Here is a 23,000-nt window from a genome sequence, read left to right on the forward strand (position 1 = left end):
CACAAAGAAATGACAACATCAACATCACCACTTCAACAATAGAAGAAGAAAGCAACTCAACCGAACAAATTCATAAAGTTTGGACTCATAATTTATTTTTATTAAGATTGGACTCATAAATTTTAATTGGCTTTGTATAATTATCAATATCATCACAACTTGTACATATCATCATTTATCTTCCTGTGTTGTACAATTTTCTTTAACAAAGTACAGAAAATATGTAACAAGAAAAAAGGGGGGATGTAGTGATATGCATCACTGTATATACAGAAGGGGTTAAGGTAAATACACCACAACTAAGTAACCACTAGAGGGAGCACCAGAGACGTATAAATACATAGACAAACAGGAAGTCAGCCTCTCTTTCTTCACAGGAACGGTAGCTGGTGAGCAGGACACAGACAGGCAGCTCAGATGTAACATAGTCTAAGCAATGGAGAGAGAACAAACTCATAGAAATAAAGCATCTACTTCAACTGTAAGACTACGAGCTTTATTCAGACACAAGGAATAATACAAAAGGTAATTTGTTACAAAAGCTCAGGAGAACCGAAAGGGTAAATCCAAAAGAGATATAATTCCACAAGACAAGTGAAGGCCGCAGCACGGTTTACGGCTCCAAGGTCCCGAAAGGAACCACCATTATAGCCGATCCCAGTCCGGGCAATGGATTCCCCAACTGATGGGCATCCTCCCACTAACGGAGGAGCTCATATTCCACCAAATCAATTTGGGTATCCTCTGGAGTCCCATGAGGGTTATTACACTTGTGATGTTATTATTCCCAGCATTCACACCTGGGTTGGGATTGTCCGAAATCCCGACCAAGTGTTGACGCCGGCGTAAACACCGGAGTGGTGTACACCAGTGTCAACGGGCCTCCTGGCCCAGCAATGCACCGCTGTTCAGGGGGCTAGCACAACGCCGGAGAGCTGCGCACTGCTCCGCCCCGAAAGGCGGCCTTGCACGGCCGGCATGGGTTTGCGCGTTCGCGCACCGGCCCCCGCGCAACATGGCGGAGCCTTACAGGCAGGGGCGGATCTACGATGAAACTAATGAAGCTTAAGCTTCAGGGCCCCTAATCCTGGAGGGGCCCCAGAAGCGACTTTAGTCCACATTGCTTAAAAATTTTGGGTCTACTGTATGAGAAGGTTTTAAAAAAAATAATAATATAGTATAATTCAATGCAAAATAATAGTTAAAATAAAATTAAAAGGTTATTAAAGTATCATGTCGGCTAGCCGTAAACGAAAAAACGTTCAAATTAAGGATGTCTCATTCTAAATATATTTAATATAAAATAATTATAAATAATTTAAAACACTACTAGCATTTATGACAGAAAAATATTGGAGCCGTTGAAAAGGCAATCACAATGCTAACGTGAATTTTCAACATGATAGCACTCGTGATAGCGATCTAGACAAGAATTTTTTCCAATAAAGTGTTCATAAGGATACAATATTTTAATTACCCCTACTCAAAAATAAATGTTATATTTAGAAAAGTAATAAAGGTGAAATAGTGTTAGATTAGCCTAAACCTATTGTTTTTATGAAGAGGTGAACGGAAGGTAGGCTACGACCGCATAGCCTAGGCTAAATCAAGTATTTATGAAAAAGCAATAAAAGGGTGAATTTGTGTTAAATTACAGGTGTTTATTATGAAAAGTGTTCAAATAATGGTAAAATTGTGTTACATTACCTTAGCCTATGAGTTTTGGTGGCCTAGTCTTGCCTAACTTAGTCTAGCCTAGCATAGGCTAGCTTGAACATAGCCTAGTTTAGCCTATTTAGCTTATTTATTATAAATCTTAAAAAATGGCGCTTTACTTTCTGAGAAGGGGTTTTCAACAATCCCAAAGTTTGAGTCAGTAGCACAGACTTTGTTCAACAAAATACAACAAGTCCTGGTGAACATAAGCTTTCACTTGAAAATATCCGTGGTCAGTTCTACGATAATGCATCTAACATGAAGAGCTCGGCGAAAGGGCTGCAAGCACTCTTTAAAAACATTAACAGGTATGCAGACTATGTACCATGTGCAGCCCATTCATTTAACCTTGTTGGAGAAAAGGCAGTGTCTACTGTACCTGAAGTTGTTGACTATTTTGGCATTTTGCAGGAGCTGTATGTTTTCTTTTCTGGATCTCCATGAAGATGGGGCATTTTAAACACACAGGGCAATCTACATCTTTCTCTAAAGAGCTTAAGGGTAACTAGGTGGTCTGCACACTATGAAGCAGTCCGGGCAATTGAAAATGGATATACGGGTATTTTACAAACTCTCAAACATATTTTTGAAGACTCAGAAGAGAAGCCTGAATGTAAACGAGATGCAAAGAATTTATACCATTAGTTGGTAAAGCTGGAATATGCTATTTTAACAGTTGTTTGGGAAGAGGTGCTGGAGCGTTTCAACAAAACAAGTAAGAAACTCCAAACCCCTGGTTTTGATGTATTTGAAGGTTATCTTCTGCTATCATCTTTACTTTCGTTTGTTAAAGAACTCAGAGAAAATTCAGCCGATAGGATTGCACACTATGAATCAGAAGCAAAAGGTTTGTGTGAAGATATCACCTCAAGTTATTCTGATGCTTCCAAATGCAATGTTACAAGGAAATTTTCAGATGGAACAAATGGTATTGCTTCTTTGAGAGGAGCTGACAAATTTAGGATAGAAGTTCTATATCAACTCTGTGACTGATTGATAATCCAGTTACGCAATAGGATTGACCCATATGATCAGATTGCGAAAAGGTTCAAGTTCCTCTCAGGATTGGTGAACAATTCTGAAATTGATGAGGACAGTATTAAACTTATATCGTATTACAAAGATGATATTGACCATAAATTAGTAAACGGGTGTTATCAGTTCAAAGAATATTTGCACCTTAGGAAATCCCAGAACACAGAAGAAAACACGTCATCTAAAATGCAATGCGCAGAATTTCTTCAGCTTATTTGTGAGCAACACCTAATTGAAGTGTTCCCCAATATTACTACTGCGCTTAAGCTGTACTTGACAATGCCTATCACGAGCTGTGAAGCAGAAAATAATTTTTCAAAGCTATCCTTTTAAAGAACAAAAATCCACCATGACTGAAGAGCGCTTAAATTCTTTATGCATAGTCTCTAGAAAATGACATTGCGAGGAAGCTCTCCTATGACAAAACTGTACTTGAATATGTTGCTAGAAAAAACAGAAAAAAGAGTATTTTGTAAAATGTGCTTCATGTAGTATGTATTCTCATAGGTGTCTAAAATAAAAGATTATATTGGCTGTGGTCTTTTCTATGTTTTATTTCATCATTCTAGGGTGCATCATGCATGTATATAACATTTCTCTAATTTTCATCCCCCCATAACTCGAAAACTCTCAGGCATAGGAGATTTTTATTCACACCAGTGACTTTGACATGTGAGATAATCCAGTCCAGCAATTTTATTCAAAATCTGAGATGTAGTGGTTACATTTTTAAAAGATTTGTGGTGATCTGTCGTGGAACAACCCCATTGAAGAAGATAACAGTGGTTACCCAGACTGGTTGCGAAGGGGCCCCCACAACAGTTCAAGCTTCAGGACCCCAAAAAATGTCGGTCCGCCACTGCCTACAGGGGCCCGGCGCTGAGGACCGGGCGGGGACCAAGAGAATCGCGGAAGCACCGTCTCGCCTGATTTCCCGCATGATCGGCTATTCTCCGTCCCCGCGCCGGGCACGATTCCGGCGCCGAGGGTTGGAGAATCCGGCCCCTGATGTTGCACACTCGGCAAACTCTGCTTTACTGACGAATGGCAAGTGCCGCATGAGCGGTGTGGGCGAGGACTGCCAGAGAACTACAAATCCCATAACCCCGCTGCGCCGCCCGGGGGGACCGGGGCGCAGACTCTCGGGCGGTGCATTGTGGGACTCTGGTCAGAGGACTACGCATCCCATAATTCCACTGCGCCGCGGACAGTCGGACGGTGCATTGTGGGGGAGAACTACAAATACCACAATTCCGGGGGAGGGGGGCCGCCTGTTTCGGTAACGGACAAACCCTGAGTAAATACCGGCCAGGGAGCAGGTCGCTGCTGCTCGGCCTTCTCTCACTTTCAGTGGGAGTAAAGGGGCAGGAACCCGGCCGTTTCCCACGAATAAATGGGCAGTAGGCATGCTAATGAGCGGCTGGGCCAGGTCAGGCCTCGGTTCCCCCAGTAACAGGGGAGAGGGGAAATTGGGACGAGAGCGGGGCTGTCAGGACTCATTCTGCAAACAGGCAGGCTGAAGAAGGTCAGTAGGGTACATCCGAGTTTGAACTTTTAAACAGGAAAGGGGAAGGCCGTAGGAGAGAATGAGTGGGTGTAGGTGAGGATATGTAAACTTGGGAAGCGGGGCATCAGGGAATGAGACAGCGGGGAGGGAGGCTCTTTGGCCCATCCTGCTGTGCTGCCTCCTGAGTAGAGTTTTGTCCAGTTGCCTGCTATTTGCCTTCAGGCAGCTGGTCAAGTCTGTCCCAAACGTTACTGTCGAATCTGCGTCCACCCTCTTTTCCAAAATCACAAGAACTGAAAGCAAAGATTCCTCATGCTCTTTTGCCAATCTGTCTTCCCTGGTTATCAACCCTCGATTTCTGAGCTCGTAAAGGATTTGAGGGTTATGGGGCACAGGCAGGAAAGTGGGGATCAGGCCAAACCAGATGCAGCTGTGATCTTAGAAGGCTGAAGGGGCCAAATGTCCTACCTACCCTTGCCCCTATTTCTTATGCTCTGCTACCACATGAACTGCAGCAGTTCAATAAGGTGGGTGACTGCCTTCTCTAGGGCAATTGGGGGTGGGAAATCAATCTAGCCAGAGGTGCCCATATCTCTTGAATGAATAAAAAAAAACAATGCTTCTCCTTATTTACTGTATCAAAGCCTTCGTGATTGTGAACAGCGCCATCAAATCATCTCTTAAACTTCTTTGCTCTTTGAAGAAGAACTCCAGTTTCTCAAGTGTCTGCACAGAACTCAAATTTACCAAATGTTATTTTATTTGTTTTGACATATAATGTAGTGTGAGAATTGACTGAAGAGGAATTATTAGAGTTGTTAACAATCTGGCTTCTACCCTGTTTACTACTGTCTTTTGACAGGTAAGGTCTGTAGTGTAAAACACATTAGATTATCATACAGTTTTGAAAGCCCTAAGTATTCAGTCAGAATTTCTCAAAATAACAATGAAGCTAATGGCATAAGCTGTTGTTTATGCTAAATTGGGTTGTGACTCCAGGCAAGGAGCAGATGTGTAGTTAAAATATATAGATAAAAGTTGACAGATGACTTATGATGCTTTCCATTAACTGATGAAATCAGTACATTGTTGATGGAATCAGTATCTTGTTGCTGGCTTTCTTGATCTAATAAGGAATTTGTTGTATCTGCCCATTAATTGCCAAGTAAACTTGCCACAAAATGTTAGGTCTTGCATACCTTTTAATGACAAAAATATTAATAATTGCCAGTTATCCTTGGGCACCCTTTTGAGGGCGATTTAACATTAAGATCGCCACACCTCTGGTGAGGAGCAAGGTTGAGAAGGCGGGCCTTCATGAATAACCTAAGCCGGTATGAGAATTGAACCTATGCTCTGCAACACAAGTCAGCTGTCTAGCCATCTGAGCTAAACCGGCTCCTAACTGTGCCATTACCAACTCGCTCACACAATAATAATAATCTTTATTAGTGTCACAAGTAGGCTTACATTAACACTCCAATGAAGTTACTGTGAAAAGCCTCTAATTCTAAGGAGAAAAAACAGAATTGGATACTCTAAATTTGTAAACAAAAAGCTTTCTCCGTGTCAAAGGAATTCGCATAACCCATCTGATGCCCGCTTTTGAAAGACTTAATAATAATAATCTTTATTGGTGTCACAAGTAGGCTTATATTAGCACTTCAATGAAGTTACTGTGAAAATCCCCTCGTTGCCACACTGTGGAGCCTGTTCGGGTACGCTGAAGGAGGATTCAAAATGTCCAATTCACCTAACGAGTATGTCTTTTGGGACTTGTGGGAGGAAACCTGAGCAGCCGGAGGAAACCCATGCAGACAGAGTGAACGTGCAGACTCCGCACAGAGAGTGATCTAAGCTGGGAATTGAAGCCGGGTCCCTGGCACTGTGAAGCAACAGTGCTAACCACTGTGCCCCCCCTATCCGTCACAAAGTCACTTCCAGTAACTTTGTGGCAATACATTTTTGAGCTGAAGGTTGCAAGGTCAAATCTATAAATAGCAGAGGCTGTTAATGTCCTGTTACAAAACATCTTGGTCCACTATTTTGTGTTGTGACTTCCTGTTAATTTTTGTTAAATTAGTTGGTGTACCTCGAATACATATAAAGAATGAATGTGATGCACTGGAATTTCCCTGTGCTGTGATAAAATGTATGATTCAAAGAGGTGTTGGCGCTGTGCACTTGTTTACTCTAGACTAACTTCTTGACTGTTGAGGACTTTCCCAGGGGTATAGTGTGCAAAAGGCTGAGTCACAGGTTATACTCGGGGTTATGCAATTATTAATATACTTTTAAAATGTCTTTGGAAATGCTTCATTGAATATATTTTGAACTAGCTGAAAGAAAGATGTATACATTTTTGTATTGCGTTGCCTTTTTGTAAGTGATGACTTTGGCACGAACAGGAAAGTGAAGTTGAAGACCAAGGGCAGGATTCTCCACTCCAGCGGCAGAGTGTCCACGCCGTCGTAAACGCGGTCGCGTTTTACGACATCGTGAACGGGCCGCTCCCACGACTGATTCTGGCCCCTCCAGGGGGCCAGCACGGCGCTGGAGTGGTTTGCGACGCTCCAGCTGCAGATCCCGGCGCGAACCGTGCGCCGCGGGATCCGCGCATGCGCAGTTGCCCCGGCGCCAACGAGGACATGCGCAGTGGCAGTGGCCTCCTTCAACACGCTGGCCCCGACGCAACATGCGCAGGACTACAGGGGCCGGCGCGTAGGAAAGGAGGCCCCCAGCCACAGAGGCCGGCCTGCCAATCGGTGGGCCCCGATCGCGGGCCAGGCCACATCGGAAGCCCCCCCCAGGGTCAGACCTCCCCTCCCCCTCCCAAAGGCCGCCACCCGACCCTTACACGCCGAGGTCCCGCCGGCCCAGAGCAGGTTAGAACAGCGCCGGTGGGACTCGGCTCTTTTCTTACGGCCGCTCGGCCCATTCGGGCTGGGGAATCGGTGGGCCGTCCACATAGAGCGGCCCGCGACCGGTGTCGCGCCAACCACGCCAGCGCCACTCTGCGGAGAATCGCGTGCTGGCGGCGTGGCGCGATTCGCGCGACCCACCAACGATTTTCCGAACTGGGGTGGGAGAATCCTGCCCCAAGATCTGCAATGATCAGATTGAATGGCAGAGCATTCTGATTACCAGTTCTCGGAATAGAAATTCCACTACTCGGATAATTGCATGGAATATATAGCACAGAAACATTCCCCCTCGGCTGGTCCTTTACGTCTCCCCAGTCTCCCTCAATTTCATTTACCTCATCTCAGTCGTTCAACATATCTTTCTGTTCCCTTTTCTCTGATATGCTCACCGAGTTCCTTTTAAACATTAAAACTACTTGCCTCAGCCATTTCCTGTGGCAGGAAGTTCTGCATTCTAACCACTGAGTAAAGAAATGACTCCTTATTTTACCATTCGATTTATTAGTAATGAGACAAACATTTGAATTAGGAACAAAAGTAGACCTTTTAGCCCAGTGAGCATGCTCCATCATTTGTAAGATTATGGTTGATCTGATTGTGGCCTTAACTCCACTTTCCTGCCTACTCCCATTCCCTTTGATTCAATTGTTAGTCAAGAATCCATCTAACTCTGCCTTAAAAATATTCAGCGATCCTGCTTCCACCATTCTCTGGGACGAGAATGGCACAGTGGTTAGCACTACTGCCTCACGGCGCCAGGGACCCAGGTTCGATTCTGGCCTTGGGTGACTGTGGAATTTGCACATTCTCCCCCTGTCTGCGTGGGTTTCCTCCGGGTGCTCCGGTTTCCTCCCACAGTCCAAAGCTGCGTAGGTTAGGTGGATTGGCCTTGCTAAATTGTCCAAAGATGTGCAGGTTCGGTGGGGTTATGGGGATGGGAGTTGGCCTAGGTAGGGTGCTCTTGGTAGGGTCAGTGCAGGCTTGTTGGGCCTTCTGCGCTCTAGGGATTCTATGGCTCATCACCTCTAATCTACATCTTAAATGAGACCCCTTATTTTTATTATCCCCCAGTTCTGGTCCCTCCCACAAGGGAACGCATCCTTTCAGCATTCATCCTGTTCAGTCCCCTCAGGATCTTGTATATTTCAATAAGATCACCTCTCTTCTAAATTCCAATGGATAAATGCCCTACCTGTCCTCCTCGGATAATCTTTTCATCCCTGGAGTCAGTCAAGTGCCTTCTCTGAACTGAACACCATCTTTTATTTATGGCCCCTAGCTTTGGATTCTCCCAGTTAGAAACTTTCTCTGTGTGTTTATCCTCACATTATACAGTCCATTTTATAAACTTTTTACCAGGTCAGCTCTAAATTAGCCCTTTTACAATCCTTTCAGTGCAGAAAAACACTGTCCTAGACTGAACCAGGCTGAATGCTGTCTTGGTATTGCATTTGACACAGAGCTGAGGTTTGACCCCATGTCCTTTCTCCGACTAAGATTTCCCATTTCCCCTCCCTAATATCGCCCATCTCCACCCCTGCCTCAGTTCATTGATACACCTGTGCCACACCAATTCTATGACTTTGTGAAACCTTTAACAAGACCTTTGTTACCTCTTAACCAATATTGTCCTGATACCTCCTTCCCTTTACCCTCCATAAACTTGAGGTTATCCAAATGTCCGCTCTTCTTAACTTTCACTGTCTTGTTCACCTACCATCCCTGTGCTTGCTGACCTATTTTGGCTCCAGTTGCAGCACATCTCAATTTTAAAATTGTCAACCTTGTTTTCTAATCTCCCCAAAGACCTTGACCGTCTCTATCTCTGCAACCTCTTCCAGCCTACAATCCTCTAAGGTCTCTGCACTCCTCCAGTTCTTGCCTCTTTGCATGGCCCCAATTTTAATCACTCCATCAACTTTCAGATGTCTAGGTTCTAAACTTTGGAATTAACGCCCAAAAGCTCTTTCACCTCTAGATGGTGCTTAAAGCACCTATCCTAGAATCCTTATCTGGCTAAGTGTCAAATTCTGTTTGATATGTGCTCGTGAAGTGTCTTGGAGTGTTTTTACGATATTCAAGTCACTATATGAAGTTTTTTTTTAAAATAGAATATGCATTGCCTGCTGAATGAAAACAGCAACACTCACACTTGATACTTATGGAAGAGAACAGCTGTAATGATCTACCCTTGTGCTATTTGGCCAAGTATCCATTCCCACCACCACTGACTCACTGTGGCTGGTGTAAGTGCAATCTGCAGGATGCATTACAGCAACTGACCCCAGACTACTTTTGACAGGATCCCATTCTTCTGGACCTCCAGCACCGAGAAGAACAAGCAGCAGTGCTGTGAGAACACCATCCCTAAATTACATACCATCCTAATTAAGACATATTTGGTAAGAGATCATTGCTATTTCCCACTATTACCCCAGCACCAGAAAGACAACAGTTGTTCAAGAAGGCTCATTAATACTTTCATCTGTTCTGAGTAACTGGAGATAGGCAGTGAATACAACTGTGCCATTCTAAGAACAAAATCAAAACTATTTTTAGATGATCTAATTAGTTAGTTACTTCACATTTGCAAGGAATGCAGAAAGAAAATCAGAGGGTACACAGTTTGTGCTTGATCTCGCATAACATTGTCTGTGTGTTTTTCTTTTAAAGTCTTGGAAGTTAAAGCGATTGAGTGAATCTAGCCAGAAGATGGACAGGATTCCTGTGTCAACCGTAGAGCTGATCTGTTTAGGGTCGAGCTTTGCATTTTCTGGGTTATTTTACTACTTGTATAGAAAGAAAAGAGCAACAGTGCAATTGCTAAAGGTAAGAGCCATTCTTTTCTAGCTGGTTTCTCTTCACTTGGAGACAGGACTGTCAGCTATATTTTTATGATGGACCAATATCATTGAACTGTGACGACACGGTGGCACAGTGGTTAGCATTGTGCATGACAGCGCCAGGAACCCAGGTTCAATTCCGGCCTTGGGTGACTGTGGAATTTACATTTTCTCCCTGTGTCTGCGTGGGTTTCCTCCGGTTTCTTCCACAGTCCAAAGATGTGCAGGTTAGGTCGATTGGCCATGATAAAATTGCCCCTTAGTGTCCATGGATGTGCAGGTTAAGTGGGTTACTGGGATGGGGCGGCGAGTGGGCCAAGGTAGGGTGCTCTTTCAGATGATTGGTGCAGATGGGCTGAATGGCCTCCTTATGCGCTGTAGGGGTTCTGTGGTTTGGTTCAATCTGAGACGGTGGCCAATAAAGGTGATGAAACCATTGGCACAGGTACAGAGTGCGTGACTTCCCGATGATGGTAGCTTCAATCTTCCTAACTGTTAACCTGAGGAAATTGTAACTTATCAGAGCCTGAATGTCAGACTCTCCCGTCTACCTAGGACGTTGCCAAAGGACAGCATATAGATGCGAATTGGGGGTGAAGGATAGATTCTTGAGGGACTCGAAGAAATGGTGTGGGAAAATAGCCCATGCTGAAGATTCTTGGTTATGGTGGAATCAAATGACTGCAGGCCCACTTGGCTGAACAATGGTGTTAAAGGCAATGGAGGAAGAATATGTGGTTGATGATATTAAAAGGCTCGTCCTAACTGATGAGGCTAGATAACAGTGCGACAATAACTTTAATGAGGGGCTATTATTTTCTCACGTACCTCAGAGTCTTTGTGCAGCAACAGGGCATGAGTGGACTGGCCATTTGAGATGTTCCATTTAAGAGTGAAATGGGAAAACATGTTCTCACAGTGTTGTGGAAATCTGGAACTCGCAACCCCAGATGATTAGGATGCTTGATCAATAGAAACTTATTTGAGGCCTATAGGCTTTATTGAATAAGGGTATCAAGGGATATATGGAGTAAATGTGGCTGAATAGAGTGGAGGTGCAGGTCTAACTGAATAGCCGAACAGGCTCAAGGGATAGATTGGCCTAGTCCTGTTCCTATGTCCCGATTAGTTCATGTGGTGTTGGGTGCTCTGGTGCACAGATGAGCCAACACAGTTGTATGTGGTACAACTCTATTTTATTATAACTCTTATAATACAGTTTGTTCTGGATACTCTGCACGTGCTGTCTCCCTGAGTGTGTTTGGCAATAGATGTGTCCTGGTTCTCCTCTCAGCTAATACTGACCACCGGGGGTCGTGTCTGTGCTTTTATATCTTTCTGTCATTGGTTGTGGTGTTGTGTGTTCTGATTTGTCTGTTGGTGTGTCTATCATGATGTGTGTGTTTGAATATCATGACATCCCCCCCTTTTTTACAAAGATAAGTGCCTACGTGGTTATAAATATAATTGTGTCGTGAGTGCATCTAAGAGTGTGTGTTTGTGTTGTGTACAGCGTGTGTTTATGACGTAACTATTTACATGGGGCGATGTCGGGTGCGTCACACTAACAAGGTTGTACCATAACAAAACTTGGATGCGAGAGAAAAAAAAACTTGAACATTGGTCCGGTCAGACGATATCTGGAACAATAAACAACAACAGGTTATAATACAGAAGTGTTTGACTTTTTGAACGTATGAACAGCGTTATAAGTCCAGTCTAATGGGTGACCGCCTCAAGAATGGGCTGGTCCTCAAGCCGGTTCAGCTGTGGAGATTTGGGGTCACACTGGTTCACCTTGGACTGTTGGAGGTGATGCTGTTGCCGAAGTCTCTACTTTACCATTTGTTGTACTTCGTGCAGTGCTTGGTTTTTTCATTCGTGCAAATATAACATTCAACATCTTTGTTAGTGGTGCCCTGGCTGTGGTTTGGTTCTGGTGGCGATGGAAGGGGAATGATCCGTGGCATCTCCACGAAGTCATCCTTGGGAACCAGTGGAGGATCCGGCGTGTGCGTACGGTGCAGTTGCGAGCGTGGAAGGCGGCACAAAGCCCGCTGATTGCGCCTACGCACCAATCCATCCGCCCTGCATGCCAGGAACAAGGTGGAGTCTGTTTTCTTTTTATGTTTGTGGTGGACGGCATCTTGTAGCCGATGGGTCGTTGCCATCGAAGTAGCACCATCACTAATATCATGCAAGGCGATGACTGTGCCAGATGTGGAAGTTGGCCGAGACCGTGTACGCTGGTTCCGGCCACCTGCTGTGCCGGAAGGGCGACTCCGCAGAGAAACGTCGAAGCATGTCGCCTTGGAGAGAGAATTGTTGCTCGCATCAACGTCTGGCGTTGGCGCGAATTGGTGTGTCCATCTTGGACCGCCGGTGCTGGTTGCTACTGCCGACCCAGTGGGACTGCCACGCGATCCATTCCCTGTCGCCGTGGCATCTGCCGTCACCCTGAGCGTGCCATCACCGAGGCCGCGACACCGCCCGTCCGGAGCGAGGTCTGGCGTGCGCAAATCAGAGTCGGCGCTTGGCTGCTCCCCATCTGGAGTCCGGTCTGCCTTCCGTCGATGCCCCCCGTCCGGAGTCCCAACAGGTTCACTGGAGGCAGCCGAGATTCCCTGAAGCTGCACTTCTGGAGTCGGAACATGCAGGAATGCACCAACCAGTGGAGAGGCTCGAGCCATCGAGGGTGGAAGCGGTGCGCCGCCACCGCAGTCGTCAGTGGTCCCACCGTGATCGTCGAGTGCCTCGGCACGCACTAGGCGAGGTCTGTCACCTTGCACCTTTTGCATGGGAAGTGGGATGCTGTCGTCACTGGTCTCACATCCCGTGGATAGATCGTCATTAGCAGCTTGCTGTTCACTAGGGTTGGGTAAATTGTCAGAGTTTTCATCTGGTGGTGCACACCATGTCGGTGGACTGTCATTGTCTTGCCATTGTCCTTCATTTGGGCTTTTCTTCTTTGGAACTTTAAATCTTCCCCCAGACATTGCAGAACCTTGTTTATTACCCCCAAATTCTCCCATATGTATGGTCTCGAATATAGGATCCACTGTTTCTATCGACATTGTACCATTTTCCAAAGAACATTCCGTTTCACTTTTCTTCTCAGGTACCTCATATGTAACTTTGTTTAATGTACATGCCTTCATGGTCTCTGGGTCTGATTTTGCTGGGACTGGCATGGTCACAGTCTCTCTTTTACTGTTCTCAATTGCCCACATTATACTCCCCATACATAACTGCTTAATCACTGGGGTTAGTGTGGTACAATGGATAATCGGGTCGACCTTATCTGCATCTTCACCATTAGTGGAAAGCACACTTGGTTCACTTGAAACTGCTGTGGGTTTTAAATTCGTTATCTGGCTACTCGATGTCGGTGTCCTCAGGATTCTTGCTCCAATGTTCTGCTCAATAATCAGTGGAGTGTGTATAGGTTCAATGCAATTAATGTTCCCCTCCAGGTTTGAAGAGTCATTACTGACTAACTGCTGGTCTCCGAAGTTGGGATTTTGCGGCATTGTGTTGAAGGGAGACATTTGTCCCTGCTGTAGATATGATTCAGGTTGTGTTATTTCCATTACCTGAGGATCAATGTCTTGTCCATTTTTTCGATCCGTACTAAAACACTGGCAATTCTCAGTCTGCTCCTTGCAAGTTAAACATTCAATTAATTTCGTTAGCAAATCCTCAGCATCCTTCTGTGGCCGTGCAGCATTATTAATCTCTGTTCGGCTACAATGATCCTGAAGGTCAGCGCATAAACCTTTTTTCTTCGGGCTTGGACGAGGCGATTCCTTTGGCTTGTCTTCAGTTGGGCTTGAACAGTCTTCAGCGCTGTGCCCTTCATTGTAGCATGAGAGACCGTCATGGTCATGCTGCTGTGTAGTGGAGCATGGTAGGCTGTTCACGTGAGCATGGCAGACTTGCATCGTCTGCCGCTGGTTGGTCAGGAGAGGTTGCTAGACCCTCATGGTCTTGTTCCTGCAAGGACTGCGCTCTGGAGTCTTGCGTTCCTTCCATCGTGGAGTCCGTCCACGAGCTCTCTGTGGAGGCTTGTGACACTGGAGTCACTTCTTGTTCGTGCAAGGACTGCGCTCTGGAGTCTTGCGTTGCTTCTATCGTGGAGGCTGTCCACGAGCTCTCTGTGGAGGCTTGTGACACTGGAGTCACTTCTTGTCCGTGCAAGGACTGCGCTCTGGAGTCTTGCATTTCTGCAATTGTGGAGTCTGTCCACGAGCTTGCTGTGGAAGCTTGTGACACTGGAGTCACTTCTGGTTCATGCGAGGACTGCACTCTGGAGTCTTGCATGTCTTCTTTCATAGAGTCGGGAACGTTGAGCGGGACGTGGACCACGCTCTGTGTGGCAGCAGGGCACTCTCCGTGTGCTTGCACCGCTCCCTGTCTGTTAATGTCAGGCTGCAGCATCATCCGGTACTGATAAGTTGGAACGTCATATCTGCTGGATTGAAGATCCTCAAATCCGAAAAATGAATCCGCATCTGCGTCGGATTCAATGTGGGGGCCGCCAATGTGCAACACGAAAGGTTCGTCCGAGTCATAGTCATATAGGACCATGGAGCTATCATTGGGCTCGCGAGGTCCGGAAACCCTGTAAAAATCGTCATCGAAGTATTCAAGGTCGGAATCATCGGCTTGTGCGTAGGTAACTGCTTGTCGGAGGGTTCTTCGGAGGTCAAATTCATCTCCTGGGTCAATTTGCGGCACTGTGCTGTCATTCCAGGTGAGGGAAGGTTGTTTTACAGCTTTAACAGATTTTTGTTTTTTTGATTTGGAACGTTTCCCTTTTAAATTGGATTTGGGACATTTCCCTTTTAAATTGGTGCAGTCTGGGGCCTCTGACATCCTGACGCTCGGTATGTAGCACGTAGGAAGCGACTGCGCATGCTCAGATCGCTGTTCCTTTACCGATGGCCGTTTTCTTGACTGCGCATGCGCAGCATCTCGCGCATGCGCAAACGAAACTTCCGGTTCTGCGCACTTCTCGCGCAACTGTGCTAGCGTTATACCTTTAGCAAGATGGCCGCCGACCTCGACCCAGCCTTTTCTCAGGCCCGGGATTTCGGGCTCCGGGATCCCAGCCACGAGGTGAGTACTGCAGCTTTTCTTACCTTTAAGTCCCCATTGGATTGCGTATTCTTCACAGTACTTGGCGAATTTGCCCATGACTGCCTGGTAATCGTACCTTTGCTGCCTCCTGAAGAACCTGAACCTTCTGAATATTGCTCTTGCCCTTGCACCGGCGACGGTGAGGAGAAATTCAATTTTTTCCCTATCATCCAGGTCTTTGAGTTCAGCTGCCACCAGGAACAATTCGAAATTTTGCCGGAATCGCCGCCAGTTTTCGTGGAGGTCGCCGTCGCACTGGAGCGCCTGCGGAACCGGGAGCTGGTACATCATGCCTGGGCACTGCTGGTTGTCTCTGTACACTGAGGTATGCCGGCAGGTATCGATCCACTCCTGTACCATGTGGTGTTGGGTGCTCTGGTGCACAGATGAGCCAACACAGTTGTATGTGGTACAACTCTATTTTATTATAACTCTTATAATACAGTTCGTTCTGGATACTCTGCATGTGCTGTCTCCCTGAGTGTGTTTGGCAATAGATGTGTCCTGGTTCTCCTCTCAGCTAATACTGACCACCGGGGGTCGTGTCTGTGCTTTTATATCTTTCTGTCATTGGTTGTGGTGTTGTGTGTTCTGATTTGTCTGTTGGTGTGTCTATCATGATGTGTGTGTTTGAATATCATGACAGTTCACTTGTCTTTTTTAAAATTAGGAGGCCCCAAAATTTCAGATCAACAAGAAGTTGGTGGAATTTCTGAACGCCAATCCAGGAAAATGTGTGGAGTATGCTGTTGTAGAAGGTGAGACTTATTTATTTTCTATTTACTGTAATATATTTTCAACTGCCCAGTTATAAGACTAATGATGTTGATAAATAGAAGGAAAATCAGGCCCCAATTGACCAGTGTTTTTTATTCCCTGCAAGTATGAAAAACATAATCTAGTCACTGCTTTATTTTAGGAGAAAAGAGGCTGCTAATATTTTGGGCTATCCAGTTAAAAAGATCAGGCGGTGTTTTTTCTCTCTATCGAATTGCATTTCTGACAGTTGTTGGAACATTCTATGCTCTGATCATGTATAAAACCTATCACATAGGATCATAGTAGCTGGCAGGGGTGGACAAACTTTCAGACCATTAATCTGGACTCAATTCAAAGATAGTCCTGGAGGTGAAGGGACCGCATGACTTACTCTGCGACGAGGTTTTGTGAATAAAGTAAATAAATTAGGTTAGCTTTGTTCTTAGTTGAGTCAGCTAACTAGGGGCATTTACAAGATGGATCTTTGCACAGCCTTGCTTCCAGGCATGCTTCCTGCTCTGCTGAAAGCAGTGAACAACGTGGCGAATTAAAACATCTCAAAGCTGCGAAAGAAATGTGCTGCTGTCAAACATGATAAAAACCATTCGATAGTTTTTCAAGCTCCAGATTGAATATTTTGGGTATTTTTCCCTCTAATTATACAATGCCGTCTTCAAATTATCTTTTTGAATAAAAACAATCCCTGCTGCTGTACTGCAGTATTTGATTTACCACCTGTTTGTGCCCTGCTTAGTATCTTTCTGGTTTAAGGTCTCCTTATGTTCTGTTTAGCAGTTGAAGTATTAGGCTTCTGATACTGAAAGCTTTGTGAAAAATGGAAATATCACCCTGTGTTTTTGTGTTAACTGCTTTTTTGGGCCTGCAAGGCACATCAGCTACTTTACAAAAGTTTAAATTGCATCTACAGAATGTTCTGATGCTGTCAAATCTAATGTTAACCGTGTAATATATCCTTTAGCCTCTGGAGCAAATGTGAACTGGTGAGCTTTAGTAGAAAATACAAGTGCTGCATTTATTTGCAATTTGGCCAGTTGCAATACTAGTTTTCTGCCATTAGATGGCATAAGTGTGCTTCGTAAAGATGGTTGAAGTGTGACAATTAAAAAGAATGAAATGCAAAATACTCCTAATGACAGAAAATTCTGGAAATTCTCAGGTCAGGCAGCTTCTGTGGAGAGGCAAACACCAGATGTTTCAGGTCAATAGGTTTTCATCAAAAATTTAAAAAACATTGGAAGTGAAAACCATGTTTTAAAAAAAAAACATTTTATTAAATCATTTATGGTTTTATAACACTTACCGATACAAATATAAACATAGTTCAGTGCGTAACCCATCCCTCCATCTCCCACTGTTCCTGCCTACTCTAAACACAAAATTGCCTAACTCCTCCCCCCACCCCGCCAACCCTTATTGAATCTGCTGACAGTTTTGTTTTCTCCGAAGAAGTCGATAGATAAACGGCTGCCACCTCCAAATGAACCCGAGCGTTGATCCTCTCAGGGTGAACTTAATTTTCTCAAGCCTAAGAAACCCAGCCAGGTCGCTAACCCAAACCCCTGATTTCGGGGCTTCGAGTCCCTCCACGCTAGCAATATCCGTTTCCGGGCTACCAAGGAGGCAAAGGCCAAAACGTCAGCCTCTCTCGTCCCCTGGACTCCTGGATCTTCCAACACTCCAAAAATCTGCACCTCTGGACTCAGCCCTACCCTCATTTCCTGCACCGTGGACATGACATCCGCAAATCCTTGCCAGTATCCCCTCTCCCACCCCCATTCTAGAAACTACCTTGTCCTGTATCCCCTGTGGCGGTAGAAGCGGAAAAGTCGAAACCTGCCTTTGCACAAAATCCCTTATGTGCAGATATCGAAACCCATTCCCTACTGGCAATTCAAACTCCTCCAAATCCTCTAAACATGGAAAGCTCCCATCAATAAATAGATCCCCCAGCCTCTCAATCATTGCTCTCTGCCACCTCTGAAACCCCCCCATCCAGCCTCCCCGGGACAAACTGGTAGTTGCCACAAATTAGAGATCACACCGACAGTTCCTCCACTCTCATGTGCTTCCGCCACTGCCCCCAAACTCTCAGAGCTGCCACTACCACTGGGCTTGTGTGCTTGTGGAGAACCGGGCCGGCGAGAACGGTAGAGGAGCCATTACCAATGCCCCCAAACTTGTGTCCTTTAACGAGGCCGCCTCTACTTGCTCCCACACCGACCAACCCCCCCCCCCCACACACACACACACACACTACACACTGTGAAATCCTTGTTTACCGGACTATATTTTTCCATCAAATTTATTTTACTATAATTGATCTACTGGTGTCTCAGAAAACGTGCCCTGTAAAGAATTTTTTTCACAAGCAGATGTTGGCTGCATTTACAGACTGCATTGGTAATAAGTGCCCAGAGTCGCAGATGATTCAACACAAAAGGAGGCTGTGTTATCAAAAAGCTTATGCAGTCAGTTCCATTTTCTTCACCACTTCCCATTTCCCTTTCACAGATTTAGCTAATTCCCTTTTGAAATTCGGTTTGAATCTGCTCTCCTTTAAGCAGTGTATTCCAGATCAGAGAAACTGTGTTTTTTAAAAAAGTGTTCTTCATCTGGTTCTTGCAAATTACCGCTGGTTACTGAGCCATTTGCCATTCTACTAAGCTCCTGCATAATGTTGAACACCTCTTAAATCTCCTTAACTTTCTGTGCTCCAAACCCCAGCTCCTCTAGTTACTTTATGTAACTGAAGTCCAGCATTCCTGGTACCATTCTAGTAAGTCCTCTGCTACCTCTCTTAAGATCTTGAAATCCTTCTAAAAAGATGGTAACTAGGCATGCTACTCCAGCTGTGGCCTAGCCAGTGTCTTAAAAGTATGAATATAGCTTCCTTGCTTTTGTACGCTTTCTCTGTTAATAAAACCAAGTATCCCATATTTGTTTAACTGCCTTCTCGATGGGTTCTATCACCTTCAAAGATTTATGTATGGACTGCAACAACTTCAATTTATATAGCATCCTAACATAATACAACATCACAAGGTGCTTTGGAGGAGTGTTACAAGACAAAATTGGACACCTAGCTATATAATGAAATATTAGGGCAGATGGCCAAAAGCTTGATCAAAGTGGTACTCCCCTAGATCTCTTTCTCCTTTCACCCCCTTTAAAAATGCACCATTGAATTTTATTTATTTATTTTTAAATTTTTCCAATTAAGGGGCAATTTAGTGTGCCCAATCCACCTACCCGGCACATCTTTGGGTTGTGGTAGTGGGTTGCGGGAGTGAGACCTATGCAGACAAAGGGAGAATGTGCAAACTCCACACGGACAGTGGCCCGGGGCCAGGATCGAACCCGGTTCCTCAGCGCCATTTAATTTATATTGTCTTTTCAGATCTCCATATTAAGTTACATCTGCTACATGGCTGCCCTGTTCACCAGTCTGCCTACGTTAATGTACTTTGCTTTTGCTTGATGCTTCCTCATGGCAGTGAAACCAATTTGGAATCTGGTGACTGAAATCACAAAATTTGTGTCCCACCAATCTCGTGCAGTGTGCTGATACTCTAACTTGATGCGCTATACTTACCAGAGCATTTTGCCCTCTTTTTCACAAGTAGCTGAGTTTCTTTTCTTAATATATTTCGATAATAGTGAATGTGCTTATTGCTTTAACCTATTTGCTGTTCAATCTCATGTCCAGATCCTACCTAGAGCAGTTCTGGACACCCCTTAGGAAGGATATATTAACTTTGGAAGGAGTGCAGTTCAGGTTTGTCTTCAGGATATCTGGATTCCAAAGGTTAAATTACAAAGAAAAATTATAAACTATGGCTGTGTTCTCTGGAATTTAAAAAGTGCAAGGTTGAATAGATCGAGACGTTTTAAAAATATTGCGAGGAACATGTATGATATAGAGAAATGATTTCTGCTGGAAAGCGAGTCTAGGTTGGGGACAAAGTCTAAAAATTCCTTTCTGGGAATCGAATTAGGGAGCAGTTGCGCACGCAAAAGGGTGGGAGAGATTGGGCTTGCCATCCGGAGGTAACATTAAATACTGGATCATTGTCAATTTTAAGCCTGAGCTGGATAGGTTTATCCAAAAGTATTAAGGGATGTGAGAAAAAGTGTGTTGTGTGTGAATTTTAGGGTAACTATCTGTCTTCCTGCATCCTCCTCAGTAAACAGTGATGTGTTAAATTTTCACATTCCTGTTGAACTGTTCTCTTTACCCAAACAGGTATCACTCGACCAGTTGGGGAGAGTCTGCGGAGCCATTATCAGGATAACTGCACTGGAGTAATGCAGCGTCTTATTTTGAAAGAGCACAAATTGATCTGGAACAATTTGGCTAGGAGTTGGTATGTGTCCATAATAATTCTACTTCAAATATTTTCCATTCATTTTGCATGTTGCACATATTTTATTGTATGGCATTATTTTCTTTAAAGTTAAGACCAGATTTTAAAAAACTATCTATTGAAATATCAGGTAACTATTATAGTCTCTGGAGCAAGACAAAATCTATTTTCATGGTGCCTGTAAAATAAACTACAAGAGTGATTCCACGTGACTTGTGATGGTGACCTTTGGAATTCCATGTACTGCTGTGAGAGCAGTATTACAGCACTACTGCTCAAGCAAATAAAGGTATCCATTTCTGTAAGCTGCAAATTCCTAGGTATGTACATCACCAACAATCTGTCCTGGTCCACCCTCGTAGATGCTACGACCAAGAAAGCACAACAGCGCCTCTACTTTCTTCGGAAACTAAGGAAATTCTGCATGTCCACATTGACTCTTACCAACCTTTACAAATGCACATAGAAATCATCCTATCTGGCTGCATCACAGCCTGGTATGGCAATAGAACATAGAACAATACAGCGCAGTACAGGCCCTTCGGCCCACGATGTTGCACCAAAACAAAAGCCATCTAACCTACACTATGCATTATCATCCATATGTTTATCCAATAAACTTTTAAATGCCCTCAATGTTGGCGAGTTCACTACTGTAGCAGGTAGGGCATTCCACAGCCTCACTACTCTTTGCGTAAAGAACCTACCTCTGACCTCTGTCCTATATCTATTACCCCTCAGTTTAAAGTTATGTCCCCTCATGCCAGCCATATCCATCCGCGGGAGAAGGCTCTCACTGTCCACCCTATCCAACCCCCTGATCATTTTGTATGCCTCTATTAAGTCTCCTCTTAACCTTCTTCTCTCCAACGAAAACAACCTCAAGTCCATCAGCCTTTCCTCATAAGATTTTCCCTCCATACCAGGCAACATCCTGGTAAATCTCCTCTGCACCCGCTCCAAAGCCTCCACGTCCTTCCTATAATGCGGTGACCAGAACTGTACGCAATACTCCAAATGCGGCCGTACCAGAGTTCTGTACAGCTGCAACATGACCTCCCGACTCCGGAACTCAATCCCTCTACCAATAAAGGCCAACACTCCATAGGCCTTCTTCACAACCCTATCAACCTGGGTGGCAACTTTCAGGGATCTATGTACATGGACACCTAGGTCCCTCTGCTCATCCACACTTTCAAGAACTTTACCATTAGCCAAATATTCCGCATTCCTGTTATTCCTTCCAAAGTGAATCACCTCACACTTCTCTACATTAAACTCCATTTGCCACCTCTCAGCCCAGCTCTGCAGCTTATCTATATCCCTCTGTAACCTGCTACATCCTTCCACACTATCGACAACACCACCGACTTTAGTATCGTCTGCAAATTTACTCACCCACCCTTCTGCGCCTTCCTCTAGGTCATTGATAAAAATGACAAACAGCAACGGCCCCAGAACAGATCCTTGTGGTACTCCACTTGTGACTGTACTCCATTCTGAACATTTCCCATCAACCACCACCCTCTGTCTTCTTTCAGCTAGCCAATTTCTGATCCACATCTCTAAATCACCCTCAATCCCCAGCCTCCGTATTTTTTGCAATAGCCTACCGTGGGGAACCTTATCAAACGCTTTGCTGAAATCCATATACACCACATCAACTGCTCTACCCTCGTCTACCTGTTCAGTCACCTTCTCAAAGAACTCAATAAGGTTTGTGAGGCATGACCTACCCTTCACAAAGCCATGCTGACTATCCCTGATCATATTATTCCTATCTAGATGATTATAAATCTTGTCTCTTATAATCCCCTCCAAGACTTTACCCACTACAGACGTGAGGCTCACCGGTCTATAGTTGCCGGGGTTGTCTCTGCTCCCCTTTTTGAACAAAGGGACCACATTTGCTGTCCTCCAGTCCTCTGGCACTATTCCTGTAGCCAATGATGACATAAAAATCAAAGCCAAAGGTCCAGCAATCTCTTCCCTGGCCTCCCAGAGAATCCTAGGATAACTCCCATCAGGTCCCGGGGACTTATCTATTTTCAGCCTGTCCAGAATTGCCAACACCTCTTCCCTACGTACCTCAATGCCATCCATTCTATTAGCCTGGGGCTCAGCATTCTCCTCCACAACATTATCTTTTTCCTGAGTGAATACTGACGAAAAATATTCATTTAGTATCTCGCCTATCTCTTCAGACTCCACACTCAATTTCCCATCCCTGTCCTTGACTGGTCCTACTCTTTCCCTAGTCATTCGCTTATTCCTGACATACCTATAGAAAGCTTTTGGGTTCTCCTTGATCCTTCCTGCCAAATACTTCTCATGTCCCCTCCTTGCTCGTCTTAGCTCTCTCTTTAGATCCTTCCTCGCTACCTTGTAACTATCCATTGCCCCAACCGAAACTTCACACTTCATCTTCACATAGGCCTCCTTCTTCCTCTTAACAAGAGATTCCACTTCCTTGGTAAACCACGGTTCCCTCGCTCGACGCCTTCCTCCCTGTCTGACCGGTACATACTTATCAAGAACACGCAGTAGCTGATCCTTGAACAAGCCCCACTTATCCAGTGTGCCCAACACTTGCAGCCTACTTCTCCACCTTATCCCCCCCAAGTCACGTCTAATGGCATCATAATTGCCCTTCCCCCAGCTATAACTCTTGCCCTGCGGTGTATACTTATCC

The 23,000-nt window shown here is 44.9% G+C and overlaps 1 protein-coding gene across 6 annotated transcripts in view; it reads left to right on the plus strand.

Annotated features, from left to right (window-relative positions):
• Positions 1-4,008: 4,008 nt before the first annotated feature.
• The window catches only part of mul2 (mitochondrial E3 ubiquitin protein ligase 2), a 31,242-nt gene continuing 12,250 nt past the window's right edge, over positions 4,009-23,000 (plus strand). Inside the window, exons 1-5 of one of the 6 annotated variants that reach the window (XM_072474086.1) lie at positions 4,009-4,276; positions 5,042-5,120; positions 9,856-10,011; positions 15,835-15,922; positions 20,188-20,308. In XM_072474086.1, coding sequence (XP_072330187.1) covers positions 9,895-10,011; positions 15,835-15,922; positions 20,188-20,308 — 326 coding nt within the window. In that variant the 5' untranslated portion in view covers positions 4,009-4,276; positions 5,042-5,120; positions 9,856-9,894. Of the gene's footprint in view, positions 4,286-4,305; positions 4,786-5,041; positions 5,121-5,489; positions 5,593-9,293; positions 9,585-9,855; positions 10,012-15,834; positions 15,923-20,187; positions 20,309-23,000 lie in introns of those variants that run through there. The other 5 variants (XM_072474088.1, XM_072474085.1, XM_072474087.1 and 2 more) reach the window with 5 other exon arrangements.

This window comes from Scyliorhinus torazame, chromosome 14 (assembly GCF_047496885.1).
Source record: "Scyliorhinus torazame isolate Kashiwa2021f chromosome 14, sScyTor2.1, whole genome shotgun sequence".
NCBI lineage: Eukaryota > Metazoa > Chordata > Chondrichthyes > Carcharhiniformes > Scyliorhinidae > Scyliorhinus > Scyliorhinus torazame.